The 26,351-nt window shown below is 39.3% G+C and overlaps 2 protein-coding genes across 3 annotated transcripts in view; both read left to right on the top strand.

The window, feature by feature from the left end:
* Positions 1-2,964, top strand: part of lamb2l (laminin, beta 2-like) — a 38,136-nt gene extending 35,172 nt beyond the window's left edge. For both annotated transcript variants that reach the window (XM_079478596.1, XM_079478597.1), the window contains exon 35: positions 194-2,964. In XM_079478596.1, the coding sequence (XP_079334722.1) occupies positions 194-330 (137 nt within the window). In that variant the 3' untranslated portion in view covers positions 331-2,964. The remainder of the gene's footprint in view (positions 1-193) is intronic.
* Positions 1,569-26,315, top strand: lamb2 (laminin, beta 2 (laminin S)). Its single transcript, XM_079478598.1, has 34 exons — positions 1,569-1,699; positions 1,873-1,929; positions 11,283-11,452; positions 11,542-11,677; positions 13,396-13,469; positions 13,934-14,119; positions 14,632-14,695; positions 15,196-15,398; positions 16,157-16,277; positions 16,383-16,571; positions 16,657-16,836; positions 17,348-17,460; positions 17,902-17,981; positions 18,647-18,782; positions 18,975-19,133; positions 19,228-19,355; positions 19,446-19,575; positions 19,664-19,856; positions 19,931-20,074; positions 20,157-20,388; positions 20,913-21,076; positions 21,332-21,556; positions 21,673-21,890; positions 21,964-22,060; positions 22,147-22,519; positions 22,635-22,819; positions 22,966-23,207; positions 23,292-23,495; positions 23,576-23,720; positions 23,829-24,036; positions 24,138-24,279; positions 24,354-24,530; positions 24,608-24,767; positions 25,097-26,315. Exons 2-34 carry the CDS (start codon positions 1,899-1,901, stop codon positions 25,231-25,233), a joined length of 5,346 nt encoding a protein of 1,781 aa, XP_079334724.1. The 5' UTR covers positions 1,569-1,699; positions 1,873-1,898; the 3' UTR covers positions 25,234-26,315.
* The last annotated feature ends 36 nt before the right edge of the window (positions 26,316-26,351 follow it).

Here is a 26,351-nt window from a genome sequence, read left to right on the forward strand (position 1 = left end):
TCAAAATATCTGACTCAGAATCAAGATTTATAGCTATAAAGGAATTTTTTAAAAATTAAACATCTTGACTTGGGCTGTTGTTTACCATTACATTGCACCATGCAACATGTTGTGAATATATCTGAATATACTGTATCTACCTCTGTACTTGGCTGTTTTCTCATCCTTTGGTCTTTTGTTTTCCTCTTTAAAGAACTAGAGAGGAAGTTACAGAAGAATGATGAGAGGATGCAGCAGCAACAGGAAGAACTTGCAGATCTGGAGAAAAATGTTACAGAAATCAAAGAATCTATCCGCATCAAAGTCATGAGCTACAACAACTGTCAGTAGAGATACTGAACTACAGTCAATCTGAATTTACAAACAGGCTGCCAACAATTTGTGACAAGAGTCCTGCAAAAATGTCAAGTTTCAAAATGACTTTCTGAAGTGATTTAGAATATCCAAACTTTAATATAAAACACAAGTTTTTGAAATTGGGCTAATACGGTAATGTTCCAATTGTAATCTGAAATGACGATGTATACTTTATTAAGAAATCTAAACAAAGTTTTGGTAAACAGTTACATGTGTGTGCCAATATCAAATTACTGCCAGTGATAAAATGTTTATTTTCAGGACACAGGGACTAAAACATTTCAGCATTAGGTAATAAAATCAAATCAAAAAACAAATTTGGAATGAAGCACTAGGTCGTATTTTACCAAATGATGGCAGACCTTTGCTGTAGCCTAACAGTAGCTATTGCACAAATGCATATGGTGACACATTGTGCCTCTGCCCGTATAGGACTAATGTTTATCTATATCGACTAAAAGAATATATGGCTGCATTAAACATCTACTGTATGGAATCGAAAATAGGTTGTTTAAGAGTTTTTTCAAGACCATGTAGTATGTAGTACATCAAAACTACAGTTAGGAGGCGATAGAGAATATACAAATAATACATATTCCAATAACTGGAAAAGACTGTGGGATACAACAACAATGAAACGTGTTTTTACTATTTGAATGCTTATTCAGGAGTGTCAGGATATTTTACGAAATTCCATACTGAAACTTCAAATTCATGCCTATACATCTTCACCGTGGCATCTGAACTTGGCTCTGTCATGCATTTATTCATGGACAGTAATCCTCTCTGTGTTTGCATCGGTGGTTCTGACTGATCTGTTGAATCACGTGTCACAGCTTTTTATTTCCATTGCATTTCTCTTGACTTATCTGACTTGGTAGTCCTTTACTAACTTGAAAAAGGAGTAAAAAGTATAACAACTGCGTCATCAACACACTGTCACACAAATAATCATTACGCTTTCCTAAACTTAAATCTATTTAAAACAATAAATGTGGTATCGTTTGACGTTTGATTTGTTTTGGAGCAGTAGAAGAGAATCGTTTAAATCTGTTCTGAAGAGCGCGCATTGCTGTTCTTATACGCACTAAAAGGATCTCCGGAAAACCTGAAGTGGAGTTTTTCTAAAGGCGTCACTGACGATGTCCGAGGACTGTGGCGTAAGTCCGCTTCAGGATGAAATCCAGCGCGTTATTTCTATCGGTCGTTCACACAGCTGTAACAAGACTTCAGAAAGTCCGTCTGTGGTTTTTGAAAAGCTGCGATAGTCTGTGGCGCTTCTTATCTCAATGGCTTTATAGTAAAGAGCAGACTGACCATTGAGAACAATCCGAACAAACGTGTGAGTAATCGCTTGTATAAAAATATAATGCAATGTAAGTAAACGCGGTGTTTTAGTTTTGTTGGCGTGTTTAGATTATTATTAATATGTGAAAGGATGTTTTGTCCAGTAGTGACCCGTATGATGATTTATGAAGATGTATGACATCTGAATGGTTATTTTCACGTTTTTAGAGGCATCACAAGAAGGATAAAGGACCATGCGCGCATTTCTCTTGCTCTCCATCTGTGGTGAGTGTAACAGAAGTGGATAAACATTGTGCTTTGTCTACTTTCAGTACTATAAAAGACTGGCCATATAATAATAACATGTAACTAATATCTTTCGACATATCTTCATGCAATAGCCTTATGTAGTAATAGTGTCACATTACTCGTACACGATGGTTTACATGTGCAGTAATTGTTTTTATGATTTTTAGAAGCGATCTGCTTACTTTTCCATCTTTTTAATGACAGAACTTTATATAAGAAAACATTATTTACACATGAAAATGATAACCCTCATTTCTATCACAGTTATTTATATAAACGTTGTTTATTTTGATCTCACTAAGGAGTTGAATAGGATTTGTTTGTGTCAGGATCAGAGAACTGTATCTCCTGGATAGTTGCTTATTTAAATGTACTGTATTCCCAAGTTTAATCATTCACAGAATGTTATTTTGTCTGAACAGGATCCATGGTGAATATTTGTCACCTGTTTATACAATAGACTTATCAATGTCCCAGTACAGTTCAGATGACCTGTCCCAAGCGAGTCTTAAAGGTCTGCAGACCATGTTATTTCCCCTTCCAGCACCCAATTAACTTATTTCGTTTTTTTATTAATGTCTAGTTAAGTAAATACATTTACAGGCATACTAAAAGGTAAACAAAAGGTCCACTGGCAGAGGATGTGATAAAGATTTTTTTAATGAGTGTCAGTTTTTTACTTTTGCTGATCTTATCGAGTCAGCTCATATTCTCTCATATTTATAATAGTGTAAATCGTATAACTACATAATTTTTTCTTTGTTCATTGATGAATGAAATCATCGTGAAAATCAGACGTTAACCTGTCTTTAAAGAACTACTGGATGTAACAGAATCTTTTGGTCAATCTAATAAGGTTTATAATGTGACACCCACTTTCCATTCTGAATCTCCGTTTGTACACACAGTCTTAAAGTTGACTTATACTGTATGTGTGCCAAAAACACCCATAGGTTCTCTGGTTGCCCTGCTTTACTAGTCTCGCTCATTAAACCACTTTCTCCACTGTGGATTTACAGAGTGCCGTGTCTTTCTGCATCATTTAGCATTACTGTCCAGCTTTCCTCCGCTGTGAGTTTGTGTAGGTAATGGGCCGCAGGGTTCAGCAGGAGCCTCTCTGTCTGAGATGATTGATACAGCTGACATGTGGAGCTGTGGCGAACGTAAAGGTGTCAGAGGAAGTGCGGTGATGAGACTTGTGGGAGTGTTATTTTTGGTAATGCACTAATGAAAGGAGCAGCCGTGTGGTAGGCAGACAGCAGATGAGATGCTCTGATTTAATTCTAGTCACATTATAGACTGTCTACTGCCTGTCTGTTTAATCTGAATTTCAAAGACTTTGAAGCTGTTGTACATGTATCGTGTGACTTGGGTAAAAAAGGGTTCACTGACACTGATGGTGGTATAACAGGTTGTCAGATACAGTAACAGCGTCGGTCACACAAAGTACATACATGTACATACACAGGAAGGAGCATGGATGATAATAAAATTGCTTTAATTTAGTGTTACTTTATAAAAGTGTTGAGTTAATTCACCCCAGCATCGCGAAACCAACATGAAAAGCGAACAGTCTTTGTTCATAATTTGCTCCTAAGGCAAAGCTTTGGTTCAGTTCGAGAAGAGAAAACTTCAGAAATCTCTTTCTTCTTATTTGCCTTTAAACTTTCTTTTATTCCATTGATGTGTGATGAGATCACACATCCCCCAGTGTGCAGCTGTGTGATAGGGATACAGGTAACAATCCACAGTGGTTGAAGACTATTTCCAGAACCCCTATCTCAATTGCAAAAGGGCATTAAAACTCAGATTGAGAAAGGAGAATAGAGGACATGCTGAAAGGGGGTGGAGAGGTGCTTAAAGGTCCAATGTATGAAATTTAGCGGCATCTAGTGTTGTGGTGAGAGTGCTGAGAATTGCAGCCAAAGGTTTACAACGCCCCTCCCCCCCTTATGAAGCACTACGGCATCTGACACGGAACCAGGATGTCCCCACGTTACTTCGTTTCTACTACGAAACCCGCTCTGTAAAGCAGATTGTCCATTTAGGGCTACTGTAGAAACAACATGGACAGTTCCATGAAAGGGGACCCGTGGTATATGTGTATAGAAATAGCTCATTCTAAGGTAATAAAAACGCAACATTATGAAACGTCTTTATACACCTCTGAAGACAACATAGTAATTTATATTATATTGCATTTCTGTCGATAGAGTTTCCAAAAAATGACACACTGGACCTGTAAATGTCTGTTTACATGAGAGAGTAAATACTATTTGCGAAGTGTGAGAAATGCCGGGCGATATACACTACAGAATCAAATATACAATGTCAAGTAAAAGCCACAAGAGTTTCTGTTATTAACGGCTCAAATTCCCTCAGACATAACATCATATTTACAAACTATTTCAGTAGGCCTGTCTGTGTTATGTTTGATAGTAACAGGCGTCTCAGTTTAACGTTTAATAAAAGACAGACCTGTCTCTCACACAGAGTTTGGGCTGTTCTTCTGTGTCATTTAAAAAGCAGTTGTTCGCTGTAAACCTGACACCCCACACAACAAATACCACACATGGCTTTGGTCTCAACACGCACCTTTGGACCGGCATTTTGATCAGAACTATATGATGGTTTCTTTGTTCTATTCTGTATGTTTTCCATCTCTTGGCCTCTTATGGCCTCATATGTCATGTCTCATGCTATCTGCGGATGTGTATTACAGCTGTACATACAGTACCTCCATATGTACCCCTTAAATGAAGTACTTTAACAGACTCATGTCATGCAGGTCAGAAGAAAGTGTGCAGCCTATTATAAGGCATGAAAGCGTATATTTCAGGACTGTCTTCAACAATCATTTTTGAATTAGCTGGCACAGTACCTCCAACCTCTCCAAAAGCCATTTCAATAGATAGTTCACTTCAAATGATAATGAATCTCTTTACTTCATGTCATTTTAAGAAGTCCTTGTTTGTGTTAATACCATGTGCATGAAAGAACTCAAGAGAAAAAAGATATAAAACTCACAAAAGTATGTTTTAATATGGTTTAGCTTTATTTTCCTGAATGAAAAAGACATTCATTTTGAAATCTGTCGTGTATTTAGTACTTGACTTGAATGAACAACATGTATTATAAAGTACAATATATAGGTGTGGAGCGTAGTAAAGGGCGGTGAAAGGATCGTTTTGGTCATTCGGGTCTGAACGGTTAGGGCAGAGGGCATCATGAGGGGTGGATGTGGATGTGCGAGAGCTGGAAATACCAGCAGGGTTGGAGGAGTGAGCAGACTGAGAGACTGGGCTGTGGGCTGCAAATAGCAACAAATACCTCTTGTCAGACAAACATCCAAACTGCCAAAATAAACATGGTGAGAAAGGCAGCAAATAAGTAGCAGAAGTACTTAGCATCCTCATCTATTCTCTATATTTCACATTTGCCCTCAAGGGTTCTGAATGCTGTATCATTATCATAGGGATGCTTTTGCCAAGACTGTGACAGTAGTCAGAACTGTGTGAAAGTTAGTAGTTTCAGTTTTACTGTCACCTAGGACACGTTTACATTTTATTAAAAGGAAGGAGGATGAAATAGTGTATGATTGTACAATCACAATATATGATAAAAATATGTTAAACACATTTTCAAACTTAGTGATAAAAACAATTTGGACAAAAAAAGTGTTTGTGCTGCCTTAAAAGTTTAATTTCAATAAACTTGAAGTGTTAAGTTTTAAAATAAACTGTCATGAATTTTAAGAATAAAGTTTAATGGACTTTATAAAACAAGTGAAATGAACGCTATTAAAGTAAGGTTAAAATGTTAAATTGTCTTAACTGAGACAAAAGTTGACTGAACGCAACAATTAGTCTAATTTAAACTTATTTTTTTTACTGCAATCAGAACATGTTTTCTTTACAATTGTGTTAGATTAAATTCAACTCAGATGAACCCACACAAGTTAAGTTATTCTTATAACCATAAAACATAAACAATACAGGTGCTGTCGGAAACCTCTAAAACCTCTTGGGTCGGTTTCCAGTACAGAGATTAAAACTAGTCCTAGACTAAATGAAATGTAAGAGCTGTCTAAACTGAAAAAAACTTGCACTGACATCTTAAAATACATCAGTGCCATTGTGTTGTCTCAAGTCATTTTCTTTTGTAAGGCATGTTTGTAAAAACTGCTTGAATTTCCTAATTTTATTTGGGCCTAGTCCTGATTTAAAAACCCCTGTCCGGGTTTTAAGATTTAAGATAGTCCCTGTCGGATCTCAAAACTGCTACTTTACAGGAAATGAAAAAATATGTTTTTACTCACGTTCTGAGATGACATTTGGTTTGATAATGTTTTTGCTAATGTAATGACATTTTTACTTGTGGGTTGAGTGTCCAAATATTTTGGGGTTGGACAACTGTATAGCAGATACGAAAATCACTCATGCTGGGGTGACACTGGGGACTTGGGACTGAATATTAGAAGCTGTATCACAGAAAGGGTCACAGGGTCGTTACTGATGGCACACTTTTAGGAGTTCTGGCTTATATTCATCCCAGCACAGATCCCCTCCCTTCCCCTAGAGGATTTTTACCTCTGGATAAAATATTCTGCATTCCGACACCAGGAAGACGAATGAAGGAAATGAGTCTCTGCATTGAGCCAAACAGGAAATATAAATTTAAAGTGAAAGAATTGATTTGAGTATTTGTCAGTATTTGTGTTATTCTGTCCTCCTACTGTAAATGGGCTATTTAAGACGTGACCGGCTGCTTTCTGTCACTCTGAAGAATGTGTCGAGTTAGTGTCACTTTTTCTCCACCCGTCCAATGAACACTCCCCAAGATTAGAATTACACTCTGGGGATAGAAACAGTCACAAGGAGGTGATTCTCTGCCTTCCCCTGTGGAGAACAATCAACCTCTGAAAGCCGAGATGCAGAAATATAAAAAGTGGAGCTGGCGTCAGCTTTGAACAAAGCAGATAGTCCCAGCTGTGATAATCTCTACCTCATACTCTGCGCCAAACCAGCACAAACGAAAGACTGCAGATGAGAGAGGCAGGGAGGCAATATTACATTTATTGAAAAATTATTTAAAGAGAGAGAGAGATAGAGAGAAAGAGAGGGGTAGAGAGAGATACTTTCTTTTTGTCTTATCCTGTGGGTCATGATGGGAGATTAACTCAGGCAGGACAAACAGGACACCACATAGCATGATGGGAAATACCCCATCTACAGTCAATGTGGCTGTGTATTCAGAGATATAGATAACACGCTCTGCCCCACTACAGGCTTCACTGTAAACATGGTGTCTATTCTTAGTGAAGTCAGTGTACCTTATCCGGAGTTCCTATACATATATATGTATATATACTGGAAAATATAATAAAATATATTAAGTAATACATTTTCATATATTGGAAATCAAGTGCTTATGTTTGTCAATAAAGCAGCAATTCCTTTAGTACATTGTTATATTGTTATATTTTAATAATGTGTTATTCTAAACATTCGGATATATATGAATTGATTTAATTGGCATATATTGACAGCTAATATAGGATAATATATTTTCTATGCACAAGGGATCTTTTTTTATTTTTCATCGGTTTGTTCTAGTTACACTTGGCTGAAAATATACTGTTCACTAAATCTATGAATCATCTGTTTTATAACACAGGTGTATTGTACACTAGATGTTTTCTTAAAGAACAAACTAAACTTGTGAGACCTCAGTCAGTACAGTAAGGCAACAGCAGGTCTTTGTTAACTCGGAGGTATTCTTGCCCTGCCAGCTGTCCACCCACATTCCTGAGAGGTTGTCCATGTAAGGCAGGAGCTGACAGTGGCAGGCTGAAGGGCAGCTTTTCTTAACCAAACCTCCAGGCCCAGTTCAAAAGCTGGATATCTCAATAAGAGCCTATTAAACAAGGTCAAATGGCAGCTACATGACAACTGTGTATCCCGCATACTCTCTGTGCTAGAAAATAAAGTGCGGGTAGCTTTTATAAACTTGTTTTAACCCATGCAATACCTTGCCGACCGCCATCTTAAGTTTGACTGCTGTCTGTTTACACCATTCTTCTCATAAACGAATGAAGAATGTTGGGAACCAAACATTGGCCTCCATTGACTTCCATTGTATGGAAACAAAGTCACTGAGACATTTCTCAAAATATCTTCTCTTGTGGTTCACCAAGGGAAAAACGGGGATAAAAAGATTTATTGACAAATTGTTTTCTGGCATCCATAACGTTATATCCCTTCAGCCACCTGCTGCGTCGTTTCAGTCCATGTGTATTTAACAGAGGAAGCTAAAACACACACTTATCTGCCCCCTCACACATTTAAACATTTGCTTCCCATAATTCAGCCTGTAGGTTCTTTCTCACCATATCTCGGGTCACCCCTTTGCCAGAAAGATTAAATATAATACCAAATTTGTCAGGGCCAGATTTGTTATTGCTCAATAACTGTATTTGGTGTATCTGGTACTGTCTCTGAGGAGATATTCATCCTGTAACAGAACAGAGATGCTATCCCTTCATGTTTAGAAAGATGTATTTTTCTCAGAGACATTGCAACCCTCCTGCAGTTTGCCACGATGCCTTATCTAGGAGTTTGGTACTAGGTCTGTGTTAGCCGGAGGGTGTGTGGCTGTATGTGGATGTGTGGTGGCAAAGTGGTGAGAGATGGAACAGTTCCAGACACACAGCTGTCTGGTGTTAGAGAATCAGGTCTATGACGATAGTGTCTGTAAACTCTCTACACAAGCGGTTCCCAGGCCTCTCAAGTTGGTTCATGTGACCACACTTCCTAATGCTGTTTGTACATTAGGTTTACATTTAGGGCTGCAACAACGAATCGATAAAATCGATAAAAATCGATTATTAAAAATGTTGGCAACGAATTTCATTATCGATTCGTTGTATCGCGCGACTATAACGCGCGCCGCATGTTTGAGTGGCGTGAGCGTGGCGTTTCTGTTGCGTGTCAGCTCTGTGGCGGCTGCGTCGTGTTTTCTGTATCTTTGCACACCAGCACCGTGCCTGACGCGGCGCTGGCGCGCTGCTGCTGCTATAGGTGACATAGAGGGAGGCCGCCGACAGACAAGGGTCTTGTATTCACGACAAGTTTAAACTTTTTTCACATTACCTACACCTTCCAAAATCCGAAAAATGAGTAAGTAGGCTGTCTGTTTATTTAAATAACATTTCCAAATGTTTTGTAGCTTTATTACCTGATGTTGGACCGTCACTCAGAATGACACACTAGACTACGTTGTTATGTGTGTCATATTTTTTTCCATTTTTAATCACATTGTTAAGAGCATAAAAAACAAAAATAATTCAGTCACCAATACATTTTGGGGTTTAATACGAACCACAATTCGTATTAAGATGATTCTCAGATATGTTATTAAAGATGTAACGTAATCAATTGATGCACGAGTTTACTTTATGCAATATGTGTTTAAGATGGACATAAATTAATATTCCCATTCAATGCAATGTATCTTTTCATTGGATATAGCCTAAGCATTTTCTTGGAGGAAGATTTTATGGAAAAAAGTAGTTAATTGGAGTATTCATTTGCAACATTTTAGTAATAATATCTCATACTTAATAGGAATATTAATGTATAATTTATTTCAATATTCACTTGTTGTTTCTCCAAAAATGCATTATAAACATGATTTAAGTCCTGATGTTTTCTACAGTGGACATGTAAACCCCGTAACGTGTAGATGTTGGTTTAATGAAATTCAATTTGAAAATACGATCAAATAAATGATGATTAGCTTTCAAACATCAAAATGGCATTCATTAATATGTATTCGTGTACAAAATTACATATAAACATCTTTTCCTATTCTATTTTGCCTGGAAACGCTTCCAACACGCTTGCGTGTCTCGTGAAAAATAGGCGTCGATTCAATTCCTAGCATGCGCGCGTTTTCCGTGCGGCTCGTCTCACGCAGGCAGTGTGCAAGCTCTAACCTGTTAACATGGGAGCCGATTTAAAAACGGTCACGCCAGGCTTCTGAGACGCTCACGCCACGCATCTAGTGTGTCACAGGACTAAAAAAAGTTGATCGCGCCGCGCAGCATAGCGGAGAAAAAATAAATAAAAAAAGCAGAGCGGAGGTAGAGGAAAGACCATCAGAGAGACCCGAAAAAATTCCAGAAAAAAACAGCAAACCATGAGAGGCTTCTTGATGGGAAATGCATCATGTAAACCACAGCAAGCTGTAATAATAATATAATAAGTAATAATAAAGCTTTTGAAATATGTTTTGCAATGTCAGTTCTATTTTTCAATAAAGGGTTGAAAATGAATGCTTTTAAAAATTTGTATCCGATTCATCGATTAATCGAACAAATAATCGACAGATTAATCGATTATTAAAATAATCGTTAGTTGCAGCTCTATTTACATTGATTTAATTTCTGATTCCGGCAGTTTGAAAATTAGACTTCTGTTAACCTTGTGTGTTGCTGTCTTAACTCCAATAAACATGTCTTGTAGATTTTTTTGAATGAGCTATTTCTATCTACATACACCAGAAGTTCCCGTGCCTGGAATTCACCATGTTGTTTCTAGAGTAGAAAAACTACTTCACAGAGTGTGTTAATATGTCATTTCCTTCGGCAAAGAAATACTAATCCTGTGTCAGCAACCGTGGTGGAGTGAGCCATTGGTTGCAATTCATGACCTCACCACCAGATGCCGCTACATTTTATACACTGGACCTTTAAGTGTTATTTTTGTTTTAGATATGTTATGAAATATGATATTTGTATTCTTTATTTTATTACAATTGGATTTAAACACTTATATTTAGTAAACACTTTCAATTTGTTAAACCAGATGAAGAATTTTCAATAAATAGACAACATGGTATGTGTTATTTCATGAAATGTGTTCTCGTTATGAAAAATTCCAATGGGCAATTATTTTCTTTCATTACAAACTATTTCTGACACTGTCTCTTATCATATCATATCTGTTCTGTTAATAAAGATAAGCTTTACTGTATTTGACCTCACTTTTGCGGCTCGTAAGGCAGTAAAAGCCCAAAAACCCAAAACATGTCCATCATACTGAAGCAGCAGTACTCCTCACAGAGCCACAGCTTAAGAGAAGAAATATGTGCGGAAACTTGGCTTTTACTGAATGTTAATGGAAAATTGCTGTAGCTCTAGTTGACCGAGCTGGCAAAACGTTAAAATGTTTCTTCTTTCAGTAGAGACAAAAGGTTCTGTCCTATTCTTCAACATTCACGGTAAAATAATAAATCATACTTTCGCTGATATTCTCTTTACTTAAAAGTCCTGGTGACGTCCAACGCACAGGAGCCTGACCATGCTCACGGCTGTACTTATGGAAGCTGTTATCCAGCAACCGGTGATCTCTTAGTGGGTCGGGAGAAGAACCTGAAGGCGTCGTCCACCTGTGGCCTGCGGAGGAGAGAACCCTACTGCATTGTTAGCCACCTACAGGTAGAATCCTGTTAGCTTACCTAAAACATTACAAACATCAAAAGCAGAAGATCTGACCCTTTCCACGTCCAACCTTTTATCTTTTGTAGGAGGAGAAGAAGTGTTTCCATTGTGATTCCCGACGGCCTTATGATCCTTCTTCCAACACCATGAGTCATCGTATTGAGAATGTCATAACAACCTTCAAAGAACATCGCAAGAAGTCCTGGTGGCAGTCTGAGAATGGTGAGAGCATTTGAGATACATTCATGTTCTGCATGTTGGATTCAAACCTGCAATACTCACATAAGCACCAAAGCTGCATGAGTAAAAATCCATTGATGTTTTGATGGAAATACACATTTCCATTTGGTCTCAGAGCACTGTATCACATATCAAATTTATAAATATTATATAATGTGTGCCAGGAAATCGGATTACTTCTCTGAGCCCTCTAAACCCAGCTGCTTGGCATATACTGAAAACACATAATATTAATTGAAGCTTTATGTTCAGACTGCTCTATAAATAACAGACAGCGAGAGGTCAAAGTTGGAACACAGAATGATGCACAAATGGGACACGTTAGGTTTAAATGTAAAAGCTTGAGTGAATTAAAATTGAGATTCTAGAATTAGTGCATATATTTGGAACTGAAGTACAAAGTAAGTACATAAAAGAGCAGATAGGAGGAGGATGTTGGCTGGTTGACTTGGCTGTTTATCAAAGCTCACCCTGACAAATACTCCCCAAACCCAGCAGTATTAAAGATAATTACAGATGGGGTCTGCTGCTGGCATACCAACAAAGCGACGCACTGAGGCATTAAAGAGGCACCAAAACTCTGAAAAACATATAGACCTGTTCAAGCCAAGCTTGACGTTCCTTTGCGCCGGCGCTTTTCCACCATTGCGCCGAATCGTTCTCGTTGCTTAGTCGGTCCACTCCATGCCGATCCATGCCAGCTGATACGTTAATGGTTTCATTTTCCACCGCAGGGCTGATAACGGAATTTTTTTTCATGTGAACACAAACGCGTCACGCGCTGCCTTGGTAACACAAGAGACTGAGCTATAACGGCTCTCTGGGCATTCATTAGCACGATTCAGCACGGTTAGACAACCATGACGAAAATCAGAGCCGAGAACAGTTTGTAATCGTGCTGTGTCGAACCACGCTCACGTGGAAAAGCGCTCAGAATGTGACCTTTGTGTACATAACATTGTAAGGTGTTGTGTGAGTATCACTTAAACATATCGCTAAAGATTTGCTGGTGTTGGTGTTTTTATAGCTTAATTTAAAGGCATAATTTACAAAAAAAAGTATTTATTATTTACTCACCCTAATGTCAGTCTAAACCTGGCTCTGCGCAGTACTTTCTATAGAACGTTATAGGCACAACATTAAGAGTAATTCTTGAATATGTTTATGAATATTTTTGCATATTTTGCAAAAATATATTTGGATTGAGAGTTATTTTATGCATTACTTTTATCTAATACAATACCCTTTTTAATCTTAACTAACTGTACTGACTAATTTCCATTTTACTAATACGTTCCCTTAATAGTGTGAAAAGGGCCACTGTGTGACTCCTCCGTGAACACCGAAGTGAGAGAATTAAATATGGGTGTTCACAGGAAATGGTCACTATTTTGGTAATGGTTGTCATGGCACTGGTGACTTTTCAGAACAATTTTGTTTAATGAACAGTAGACCATTTGTCTCCTAAGAGTGCACCCTTGTCACAGGCTCGGTGTTAGGGTTGTGCGGAATTGTGGTCAAGGGAGTTTTTGTCTGATTATTATAAAGAATGTCTTGTGAGATGTTCAACATAAGAAAAGCAGGTGCTACACACTCATACATGATAGCAGTTTCCTAATGGCTGTTTGTTAAATCCAGCAGCCACACTTCTGTCCCACTAGAACAATTATTGCATAACATGAACTCTTTTCTGTGTTTAGGAAAACCTGATGTTTACCTGCAGCTGGACCTGGAGGCAGAGTTTCACTTTACTCATATCATCATGACTTTTAAGGTGAGAATCTTCACAAGCTCGCTTCACGAGAAGACTATGAGCAGTTTAAAATATTTTTGTCAGCATAATTCACTTCAGGGCTGATGCTTTGCACTTTTTAGTTTTTAGGGTGACTTTTTAACATTCTGTCAAGGGTCTACAGATGAAAAAAGCCTTTTTGGTTAATTCTAGCACAGAAATGTTTATTAATAAACACACAAAATATCAGACTATTACAGTGCCAATATCATGAAGGGTTACATTGATTTTATTGAGGATTGTGATTTTGATTATTTCTAATTTAAACCATTTAGATCAACGCATTCGACAATGTCTATTTTATATAAAAATACATGGATGAATTATATACTGTACATAAACAGAACATATATCATGCTGTACACACCGTATGCATAAAGGACATGAAGTCAAGTGAAAGGTGAACACTACACAGCTCCAGTTTCACTCGTTGTTTTTGTACACAGACGTTCCGCCCAGCCGCTATGTCGATTGAGCGATCATCAGATTTTGGACGTACGTGGCAGGTGTACCGTTACTTTGCTCATGACTGTGACTCCATCTTTCCGGGAATCAAAGGTCCTCTTCGCAAAATTGATGATGTCATATGTGAATCACGATATTCCGACATTGAGCCGTCGTCGGAAGGAGAGGTGAGGACAGTGTGAAGAAGAGGTTGTTTATTAATAAGTTGCTATTACTAGACAGTAGGGATGTAACAATATTATCGATATCGTGTTATCGCAATAGAAAAATTCTCTCAATATTAGCGTGGTCACATAACTGTATGAAACGATAGGACTTCCGGGCCTAACATAGAGAATGTTAGAAAAAAGAATAAATCCGTCTGGTGCAATTATTTTATTTTATAAAATGGATTTTTAGGTCATTTGATTTAACCTATTTCATACTATAACCTCTCAGCATGATTAGAGGATCAGTAAAAGAGGATGCTTAAGTCATCGAGTCCAAGTCATCAAGTCCAAGTCATCATTTGTCATTTTAAATATTGCAATAAATATACAATATTACGATAAGTGGACTTCACACCAAGGTGTGATAACATGTATAATAACATATATACACTGTGATCACTGCCAAATGCGTAAATGTCCAAAGTACTTATTTCATTTAAAGTAGACACCTTCCATATTTCTTTTCTTAGGTGATTTATCGTGTCCTAGAACCTGCTATCCGAATTGATGACCCATACAGTCCCAGCATTCAGAGTAAGTGAACCCTAACATCCCAACCAAGACACGACATGAACTATAATGATACTAGACATGCACAGTGTTACTGGAAGACATAGCTTGTGCACAGTTGGGATGTATAACCCTTCAGTCACCCACACACATAACTTAAAAACTTCATGATTTTCCTCTCTCAGCTCTCTTACTTTGCCTTATAAATCAAACAAGTCCACAGTTATTGAGTGTCCGTGAAGCGTAACTACAGACCATCCGGTATGCTTCTGCTAAAGATTTCCTCGCTTGACTTACCGCAAACCTCCCACTGAGGACTGTGACTACGGCTGACGGGTCAGGGGTCATTGATTAACAGGGATTTCAGACGTTTTACAAAAGTTGAAGGAAGTTCTCAGAGTTGGGTGGAATGATTTAGGGTGCACACTTTACCAATATAACACAAATATCATGATATTTTTTGTGTGTTACTTGCATTATGGGTACTGTTATTCAACTTACCCCAATGTCTCTCTGTGCCACAGATCAGCTGAGGATCACTAACCTCCGTGTGAACTTCACCAAGCTGCACACTCTGGGTGATAACTTATTAGACTCACGGCCTGAGATCAAAGAGAAATACTACTATGCCGTTTATGAGCTGGTTGTCAGAGGCAACTGTTTCTGCTATGGCCACGCCTCTGAATGTGCTCCAATTGAAGGGATTAGGGGTGACATAGAGGGCATGGTGAGTATGATGTGTATACTGAAACCATCAAACAAATGTAAGAGACAAATGTAAAAATTGTCGTGATTTGTGAGGGGAGAACCCAAGTGCAGGCAGACACAGGGATGATGAAGGGGTTAACAGATACTTTAATTATAAATAACAAGAACAAACCAAACATCCACAATGGGAAAACACTAACTAAACTGGATACAAAAAACTGAAAACAAACTCCTCCCACAAGGGGGGCAACCATAAACAACTAGGACTAAACAAGGAACTTTGAAACCAAACATACACTAGACCAAGAACATGACTGGGAACAGGGCAGGATACATGGGCAGGATACATGGGCAGGATACATGGGCAGGATACATGGGCAGGATACATGGGCAGGATACATGGGCAGGATACATGGGCAGGATACATGGGCAGGATACATGGGCAGGATACATGGGCAGGATACAAGTATAACGAACGAGCACAAGACAATAGACAAGAGGGCATCTTATAGGGAGACTAACAAAGGAGATAACGATAGGCAGGTGTGGGTACTGAAACACTCAGGGAAGGTTAACGAGACAAAAGGGCGGGAAACACTCACGAGACAAGAGAAAGCACATGGCAAGTCAGAATCAAAACAAAGCCATGTCTTTCTCACACAAAACCTAAGGCTATGCCATGACTCCGCTGCAAGACTAAGAATAAACATGACATGATGGCGGAATCATGACAAAAATTTAATTGTCAGCTCAGCGACTTTGGTTCTTACATCTCAGGTTCACGGGAGGTGTGTTTGCAATCACAACACAAAAGGGCTGAACTGCGAGAAATGTGATGATTTTTATAATGACCTGCCCTGGAGACCGGCTGAGGGACGCAACACTAACGCCTGCAAGAGTTGGTATCCATTTCTAAAAATATATGCAGAACATACGTATATAAATACCAGTAAATAAACACACAATGAAATGATTTATCAATCAAACTTTTACTTTTCCCCAGAATGCAACTGTAACGGTCACTCCAATAAATGTCATTTTGACATGGCGGTATATCTGGCTACGGGTAATGTCAGCGGAGGCGTGTGTGATAACTGTCTTCACAACACCGTAGGCCGCAACTGTGAGACATGTAAACCTTTCTACTACCAGGATCCAACTAGAGATATCAGAGATCCTGGGGTCTGCGTGGGTATGTATTGAATGATTTATAATCCTCAGACCATCAACCTACATGTGATTGCTGGATCATAAACTGTTTCTGTTACCTCTGCCAGCCTGCGACTGTGACCCTGATGGTTCTCTGAATGGCGGTATTTGTGACGGGAATGATGACCCCTCTCTGGGCATGATCGCTGGTCAGTGCCGCTGTAAAGATTACGTCGAAGGCCCACGTTGTGATAAATGCAAGCCTGGTTTCTATGGGCTCAGTGCCAATGACCCTAGGGGATGCCAACGTGAGTACAGGGCAGTAGCCCGAAGTGTTTTAAGTTCAACCACTCAGGCAAAGTTCACAAATACAATTCTTTTATCATTTATTCACTCTCATGTCATTCCCGAATGGTATTCTTGTGCAGAACACAAAAGAAAAGATATATCATGGGCCCCCATTGATTTTCATTGTGTAAACACAAAATCACTGAAACATCGAAATATCTTCTTTTGAGCCATATACTGGATTTGAAGGATTTGAAGTTGAATAAATAATGACAGAATTTTTATATTTGGGGGAACTTTCCCTTAAAGCCCTTAAGGTTGCATTAAAATGACATTTGGTTAAAAATGTGACAAAAAATACTTTTTAGTCAGCTATTGACGGAGTAGTTTTTAAAACCTTTTGAGTCAAGGTTAGAAAAGATTAGGACACCCAAGCACTTTAAGACAGATCTATTTGTGGTAACAATTTTTGCGGTGTATTTTTACACTCGGTAATTGATCATTCTCACTTCCTCTCACTGGTTGCTTTAGCGTGTAAATGTGACCCGAGGGGTACGGTGTCCGGAGGCCCCCAGTGCGACCCTGTGAGTGGAGACTGCTTCTGTAAACGCCTGGTTACTGGACACAGCTGTAACCAATGTCTGGTAAGTGTAGCTCTGACAAGTATATCCACAACAAACTCAATCTTCTTACAAAAAACATAAAGGTAAAGTTAAGGTATAGATGATCTAAAAATGCATTATTTATCATTTACTCCCACTGATGCTGTTCTAAAGAGGAATTTGCCTTACAGTAAAACTTGTTGTCTGTATTTAGCTCGGAGGTTTATGGCTCCTGGTGTACGTTTACACATTGCTTAAAATGGACTGAAAGGGAAGAGCTGCATCCTGAATTTAGACAGGCAGTAAACAACCTTAGTATTATAGTTATGTGATGTCATTTTAAAATATTTCATCATATCAACAAAAGTATCTTGAATGGTATAACGGTACCATGGTATTATCATTTGATACCATCAGTGTGTCAGAGTATAACAAATTCTTTAGATATTACATTTGTTTGTGTTTCATGTGCTCCTCCCACAGCCTGAACACTGGGCCCTGAGTCATGATGCCAGTGGTTGCAGAGGATGTGACTGCGATGTGGGCGGAGCGACAGACAACCAGTTAGTTTTGTCCTATTCATTGCATTTTCATGAGAAAATGTTAAATTAAACTAACTAGGGCTGTCACACTATTAATCTTGATAAATCAGAATAAAAGTTTGTGTTTACATAATATATGTGTTCTGTGCATATTCATTTTATATTCATAAGCACATACAGTAAACACATACAAGTACAGTATATACTGTATATTTAGGAAATATTTTGTTGTATATGTTTATATTTACCAATAATTGGAATTATATATAAACGTTTAATACGATTACAATTTTTTTATTTTAACTTGATGTGTTTTTAAATACAAAATGAAAATGCACGTACACAGACATATATTATGTAAACACGAACATTTATTCTGGATGCGGTTAATCGCGATGAATCGTTTGAAAGCCCTAATAAAAATGCATTAACATTTATATAATTAATAATAATTAAAAAGTTATCATTTGACTTATTGGTAAACATAAATAAATACATGTTAATATTTTCTCAATATGTATACATATATGTGTTTATAAATACAAAACCAATATGCACAGTACACAGACATATACTATGTAAACACAAAATTGTATTATGGATGCGATTAATCACGATTAATCGTTTGACAGCCCTAAAACTATAATCCTATCACATATTTTATCGCTATTGTCAACTGTCTCCAGGTGCTCGATGGAAACAGGTCAGTGTCACTGCCGAAGCCACATGATTGGTCGGCAGTGTAACCAGGTGGAGCCTGGGTATTTCTTCATGGGGCTGGACCACTACATCTATGAGGCTGAAAAGTCCAAATTTGGTCAAGTGAGTACCACCAAAAAATCTAAATAAAAAATCTAAACGTACATTACAGTAATATAAAGATTTTGCTTGTATTATTTGTTTTTAACCCATTTACTTTGTCGTACTTCCACATCCATAGTACATTTATTTAATGATTTAACCCCAAAATGAAAGTGTCAAATTAAAAGAAATACAAACTTGTCTGTCCAATAGGGTTCCACTTTTGAAGAGAGAGAGCACCAGCCAAACCGACCAACCTCATGGACTGGAACTGGGTTTGCACGAGTCCCTGAAGGTGGTACTCTGGAATTCGCCATAAACAATATTCCCTATTCTATGGAGTACGATGTCCTTATTCGCTATGAGCTTCAGGTAAACAGTACATATCACTCCATTTTGAGAAAGAAATGTCATGTGTGTGAATGCAGTTTGTGTATTTCTGTATGTCTTTATGTGTTGTTTAAAGATGCCACAGGATTGGGAGGAAGTGCGTGTATTGGTGATTAGACCTGGCCCCATACCCACCAGTAGTCCATGTGGAAACACCATTCCTGCAGATGACCAGCTAACCGTAACACTCCCCACAGGTGCCAGGTGTGTGAAAGATCCACAAATCATTAAGTATATGCCAACCAGACATATTTTTCCTTTTGCCTACAGTGCTTCAGTGTTGCTCTGTTGCAGGTTTGTTGTTCTTCCTCACACTGTGTGTTTGGAGAAGGGACTGAGTTACAAACTGCGTGTGGAGTTTATCCGTTACGCTGACAGAAACATCATCCTTAGCTCCTCTAATGCCTTTGTTCTGGTTGACTCTGTAAGTAGTAAATCTGTACATTTGTAATAGATGTCCGCACAATGCTTTTTACTTTCTTTTTATTGTTCTGTTCTCCTTCCCACTGTAGATCGCCCTTCTTCCTCGCTACTCTTCTCTTGAGATGTTTACGGCGGGTGACCCCGCCTCTGTCACGCGGAAGCAAAACTATGAACGGTACCGCTGCCACGAGACTGCCAAGAGTGTGTCCCGTCCCCAGATGAGCGAAGCGTGCGCTAAACTCATTACCAGCATGTCAGCGCTCATCAATGACGGTGCACTGCGTGAGTGTCAGTTAAGATGGGGTTTGTTTTTGCTTGTTGTTTTTGTGTTCATTAAGTTTAATTTTCTCCCGCAGCGTGTAAGTGTGATTCTCAAGGTTCGCTCAGCGCTGAGTGTGATGTACGTGGAGGTCAGTGTCGCTGTAAGCCCAATGTATCAGGTCGGCGGTGTGATAAATGTGCGCCAGGGGCTTATGGGTTTGGACCCTCTGGATGCAAACGTAAGAGTTATATTTTTTTTGCACTGTTATTCTGGCACATCTATAACAGCGTGCTAATGTAGTTTTTTTTTTCTGTCTGTAGTTTGTGAATGTAGTTTGGAGGGCTCTCAGAGCCGTTTCTGTGACCAGCGCACAGGACAGTGTCCATGTCGGCCTGGTGCCTTTGGCCAGCGTTGTGATGGTTGTCAGGGTGGGCACTGGGGCTTTCCAAACTGCAGGTCGTGTCAGTGTAATGGTCAAACAGAAGAGTGCCATCAGAGAACCGGAGGCTGCCTCAACTGCAGAGGCAACACAGCAGGAGACAAGTGTGAACGGTGGGAGCCAAAATGCAGACATTCTACTGTTTATTGTTCTTTATTTTTTTACAGGAAGTTTTGCAAGGTTATTATAGTTTCCTAAAACTATTAAACATGTCTGTTAGTTGAAATTATAAAACATTTGTCTAAATATTATTTAAAAAACTTAAGAACTAAACTAAAATAAGAAATGTTGCCTCGGCAATAAACTGAAATAAGTTTATACTTAAGAGGCACTAAGATTATTAACTTAAAACTAAATTAAAACAAGTTAAACTTATAAAATTTGTAAAATATAAGATGAAAAAAGCATGTGACATTAACAAAACAAAAAAAATAAACGCTGGTTCAAAATATGAATGAAAGTACAGTAAAACTGAAAACAAAACTCTGAAATGTATTCATTAGGTAATTTCAACTATTAGACAACATATTTGAAGGAACAAGATGTTTTTAAATAATCTCGCAGACAGTGAAAAAGTTATATTTTTGAGTGTTTAAACTCATTCTCAGCCCAAGCTGATGTAATTCTTCTGTCACAGGTGCGCTAATGGTTACTATGGAAACCCACTCCTCGGTTTAGGGAGTCAGTGTCGACCCTGTCCCTGTCCTGAGGGCCCCAGTAGCGGACGCCACTTTGCCGCCACCTGTTACCAAGACAACCGCAACCAACAGGTGGTCTGCAACTGCAATCAGGGTTACACAGGTAATCTTACCCGTCTGCTCTCTCTCTCCTCACGATTACATTCGATTAAGTGAATAAACATGAGGTTTGTGACAACTGTGTGACATCCCGTATTGTGCTTGGTTGGTAATTGATATGCCCGTTTAACATCCCGAGTTTTTCTACAACAGAAAAAATTATGCAGAGAATGACAATATTAACCAATACCACATGAGCACTTCTCTCTTATCCCAATCTGTTTCCTGCATCTAAACATCTGCTCTTCTCACCGATCAGGTTCCCGCTGTGAAGAATGTGCTCCTGGTTACTACGGTAACCCCTCCCAACCCGGCGGGCAGTGCCATTCTTGTCGTTGCAGTAACAACATCGACCTTTCAGACCGCGGTGCATGTGACAGACGCACTGGCCAGTGTCTTAAATGCCTTTACAACACTGAAGGACCAGACTGCGGCGTGTGCAAGAGTGGATACTACGGTGATGCTTCCCGTCGCAACTGTCGAAGTGAGTTGAACTGATTTTTCAGTTTGTATCCTACATTATACGACACTATTTTGAGTACAACGGTATGTCAACACTTTCTTTATCACTGCCATATGAATGAACTATTGCCTACCCAGAATGCACCTGCAACTTCTTGGGCACGGAGCGCAGTCAGTGTCAATCCCGAGATGAATGTGTGTGCCAGCGTGCCACAGGGCATTGTCAATGTCTGCCTCACGTTATTGGACAAACCTGTGACCACTGTGCCCCAAACTATTGGAACCTAGCCAGTGGGCGGGGCTGTGAGCCTTGTGGGTGTGAGCCCAACAATGCTTACACATCTGCCTGCAATGAGGTAATGTTATTAATGTAAATGGGGCTTTTTCGATAACTTAATTAAATTTGTATTTATTCATTTTATTTTACAGTTCACAGGCCAGTGCCAATGCAGATCAGGTTTTGGAGGAAAGACCTGTACAGACTGCCAGGAAAACCACTGGGGAAACCCAAAAGTCCTGTGCAGAGGTATCTTGATCTTTTATAGCGCTTGATAAACTACCTATGTCCATTTCAGACAATAATTCACAAAATCAAATTGGTTTGGTCCACAGCGTGTGACTGTGATCCGCGTGGCATCGAGACATCTCAGTGCGATCGCATGAGCGGTCATTGTGCGTGCCGGCAGGGCGTCTCCGGCGTCCGCTGCGATCAGTGTGCACGTGGCTTCTCTGGCACATTCCCAGATTGCAAGCCTTGCCACCAGTGCTTCGGGGACTGGGACCGCATCGTTCAGGATCTGGCAACCAGAACTAAAGCTCTCACGGACCGAGCGAAGGAACTGCAGACAACTGGCTTGACTCGAGCCTTTGAGAGAAAATTTAAGGATTTGGAGGGAAAGCTAGCACAGGCGAGAGAGATTGTAAATGCCCGGAACGCCACAGCTGAGGCTGTGACCATTCTAATGGGCATGATAGAGGAACTCAGGTAGGCATTATTTTAACTCACCACACGCGAAGACCATGATTTTTTTATGCCTTACCTTACAGCTATAACCGTGCTTGTGCTCTCTGATCTGCAAGGGTTTGCTTTTCCCTCTTAGAGGTCAAATTGGTGAGACCACAGAGACACTGAACCAGCTGGAGGGAGACCTGACTGCTGTGCAAGATAGTAACTATGAAGCCAGCAATGCATTAAGTACACTGGAGAGAGAGGCGAAAGAGCTCAACCTGAACTCAGATCAGCTGAACCGTCAGCTTGAAATCCTTAAGAACTCCAACTTCTTGGGTAAGTCATTACTTCTGTTTCTGATGCTTATTTTAAAGGTCCACTGGTTGAAATTTAGTAGCATCTAGTGGTGAGGTTGCGAATTGCAACCAACAGCTCACTCTGACCATTTACTCCATTTATTGTCGTTTTATATCCTTCCTAAGGTGCATATGACAGCATTCGGACCTCCTACAACACATCTCGGGATGCAGAAAACCGCGCCAACAAATCCGCCGCTGACATCCCCAGCACAGTGAGCCAATCAGCAGACACCCGCAAGAAAACAGAGCGTCTGATTTCGGAAAAAAGAGACGGCTTCAACCGCAAGAACGCTGCAAACAAACGCACACTCACAGACTTAAATGCCAAAGCACAGCTTCTGGACATGAAAAAAATCAATGAAAAGGTAAAACAGCTCTGTTCCATTTCAGCTCAAGTATCTAAACAATTTCCAAATCTGCTTCATGGGCTCTTATTTAATGTTTTCTAGGTATGTGGAGCACCAGGTGATGCTCCCTGTGCAGACAGCCCTTGTGGTGGTGCTGGTTGCCGGGACGATGAGGGCAAGCACCACTGTGGAGGCCTGAATTGCAATGGAGCTGCAGCAGTTGCCAGCAATGCCCTGGATAGATCCAAGCATGCAGAGAACGAGCTAAACAAAGCTATGGAAATAGTGGAGGATCTCTATAAGCAGGTAGAATTTGACTGGTAATCAACATGATTTTGTTTATCAATTATTGTCTTTTGTTTGATTCTTATGTTGGGCTTTACAAGGTGGCAGATGCTAAAACCAAAGCTCAGGAAGCCAAAGACAAAGCTCAGGCAGCTCTGGAAAAAGCTAGTGATGCCAAGAACAAGGTGGATCATTCAAACAACGACCTGCGGGACCTCATCAAACAGATTCGTGAATTTCTCATGAGTGAGTTAGCCTACTGATTTTATGGTCGTTCTGTCTTATCTGACAACTAGTAATGATGGATTGAAACTGGTTCACATGTCACACTTTGGCCATGTTATATATTCGCAGTGGAGGGGGCGGATCCCGACAGCATTGAGGCAGTAGCCAATCGAGTTCTGGAGCTGTCTATTCCTGCCTCACCCAAGCAGATCCGACACCTTGCGGACGAGATTAAAGACCGGGTCAAGAGTCTGTCCAATGTGGATGCCATTCTAGAGCAGACTCAGAATGACGTCCGGAAAGCAGAACAGCTGCTGCATGTTGCCAAGAAAGCCAGGTGTGTGTTTAAAGGATTTAGCGTACGGTAATTGTCTCTTGTTGTGCATTGATTTTGTGATTCATAATAAAATCTCTACGTTCTGCATTCTCCTACCATAGGAATAAGGCAGAGGGGGTGAAAGACACAGCAGTGAGTGTGAAACAAGCACTGAACGATGCCGCCAAAGCCCAGGCGGCTGCCGAGAAGGCCATTGAAAAAGCTCGGAATGACATTGGCTTAACCCAGAACCGGCTTGCACAGGTATACCTTTTTTTATGTGGACATACATTGATCATTTTGATACAAGAGCCATTATATGCATTGTGTTACTTAAGATCCAATCAGAGACCACAGCTCAGGAGAGAGATCTTGACAATACTATGGACAGGCTAGGAGATCTTGGGCACCAGATTGAGGTCTTAAAAACCAAACGTGCCAACAACAGCCTGGATGCGGCACGGGCAGAGGAGACAGCCACCATGGCACGAGACAAGGCCAATGAAGCTAAAGAGGTGTGTGTGTTGTCATGTATTTGCCAAACACTTTTTTGCTTTATCAGTAGTTTAGACATTTTCTTTGCGTATTTTAGATTCTGGATGGTGAGCTGTCCGACAAGTATCGTACTGTTCAGGGCCTAATGGACAATAAAGCAAAGACAATGCAGGAAGCCAAGCAGAAAGCCGAGCGTCTGAGAGATGAAGCAAAGGAGTTGCTTAAGGATGCACAGGATAAACTACAGAGGCTGGCAGGTGAGTGTGAGGGACACATAGATGCATATGTATTTTTATATAAAATACAGTGTAACTTCCATTTTTTGGTAAATTAATACAACAAAAGGAGTTATGGCATGCATTAATTAATTTTATTACCATTAAATTCTCAGCAACATGCGGTTTTATGTGTTTTCTTGCTTAAACTTATATTTCTGGATTTGAAAGATAAAATAACCGATTTTCAATATGGTTTCAGAACTTTACATCCAACTCTATTGTAATGAAGATTTTCTGTCAAATAACTAAAAACAAATCGCCCTCTTGTGGTAACATTTTTCTAATACATTTTTGTTGTGTATTCACAGAGCTTGAGAAAGACTATGAAGAAAACCAAAGAGTATTGGAGGGCAAAGCCAGGCAGCTGGATGGCCTGGAAGATAAAATGAAGGCAATCCTAAGTGCCATCAATAAGAAAATTTTGATCTACAACACCTGTCAGTAATCTGTCATGGAAAGGAGTCCTGAAACTGCTGCTGCACTGTTTTAAAACATCTGCCATTTTAATCCTTTTATGCTGCTACATTTTTGACAACAGACTTACAAGATGCCAAACTGCCATAAAATACAGTGTCTGGAAAAAACTGTTACAAGTACAGCTGTTTCAGTGAAGGGCTATTGTATAATATTCACATTAACATTTTAATGTGATAGTTCACCCATAAATGAAAATTCTGTCGTCATTCTCTTACCCTTGTTTCAAACCTGTATACATTTCCTTGTTCTGCTAAACACAAAGGAAGATATTTTACATTTACTGCAATTTTATGGAAAATAAATACTACGGGGGTCAATGGGGGATGAGATCTGTTTGGTAACTGACATTCTTTCAATTATCTTCCTTTGTGTTAAGCAGAACAAACAAATTTTGAGGGTGAACTATCCCTTTTATGTTAAATGGATATCTGCAGTAAAATAAGATGTGTGCTTGTAGGGAAGAGCAGTATTTCATGTTCTTGCCATTTGTGACAACTTGCTTAATGACGGTAAAATGAAGATAGTGAGTTCGCTTGAATGTAAAATACACTAAATCCAATCATGTCTCCGATCAAGTCTGTGTACAGAATTCTGCATGGCCTTCTGCAGCAACACGCACTTATGTATTTACCATCTTTTGAGAGATTTGTTTCATAACATGTGCCTACTAAAAGAACTACTGTAAGAATCGACAAATACATTGTAAAGCACAGAAATGAAGGTTCTGTTGAGGTCAGCTGTTTAAAGTTTCATATCAGTGTAATATGGCCGATTAATGTTGTCATAGCAATGTGATGTTATGGCTTACAATGTAATGTGTAAGTTCCTTTTCACAAAGATGAATTAACAACTTATTTAAAAAAAATCTCATGTGGTATTTAAACTGATTTCTTTTTATAGTAAGCCTTTAACCTTAAAAATACAGACTGCATGAAAAGGGGAAAAAATAGCGTTACTCTGTATTTTCTTTATTGTTGTTTGAAATGTATTTCAAATACATTTTGTGTACGAGCGCAAATAAAATACATGTTCTCTGTCGTCACGCACTGTAGCACTGGCTACATAACTACAGCGTTTCTTTCAATT

This window comes from Barbatula barbatula (genome assembly GCF_947034865.1).
Source record: "Barbatula barbatula genome assembly, chromosome: 17".
NCBI lineage: Eukaryota > Metazoa > Chordata > Actinopteri > Cypriniformes > Nemacheilidae > Barbatula > Barbatula barbatula.

Excerpts from the sequence above, each read along its gene's own strand:
- lamb2 (XM_079478598.1), top strand. The coding sequence starts at position 1,899 with ATGCGCGCATTTCTCTTGCTCTCCATCTGTG. Across the intron at positions 13,470-13,933 it reads ATATCATCATGACTTTTAAG|ACGTTCCGCCCAGCCGCTAT; the intron begins GTGAGAATCTTC and ends TTTTGTACACAG. Across the intron at positions 22,820-22,965 it reads TAAGAACTCCAACTTCTTGG|GTGCATATGACAGCATTCGG; the intron begins GTAAGTCATTAC and ends ATCCTTCCTAAG.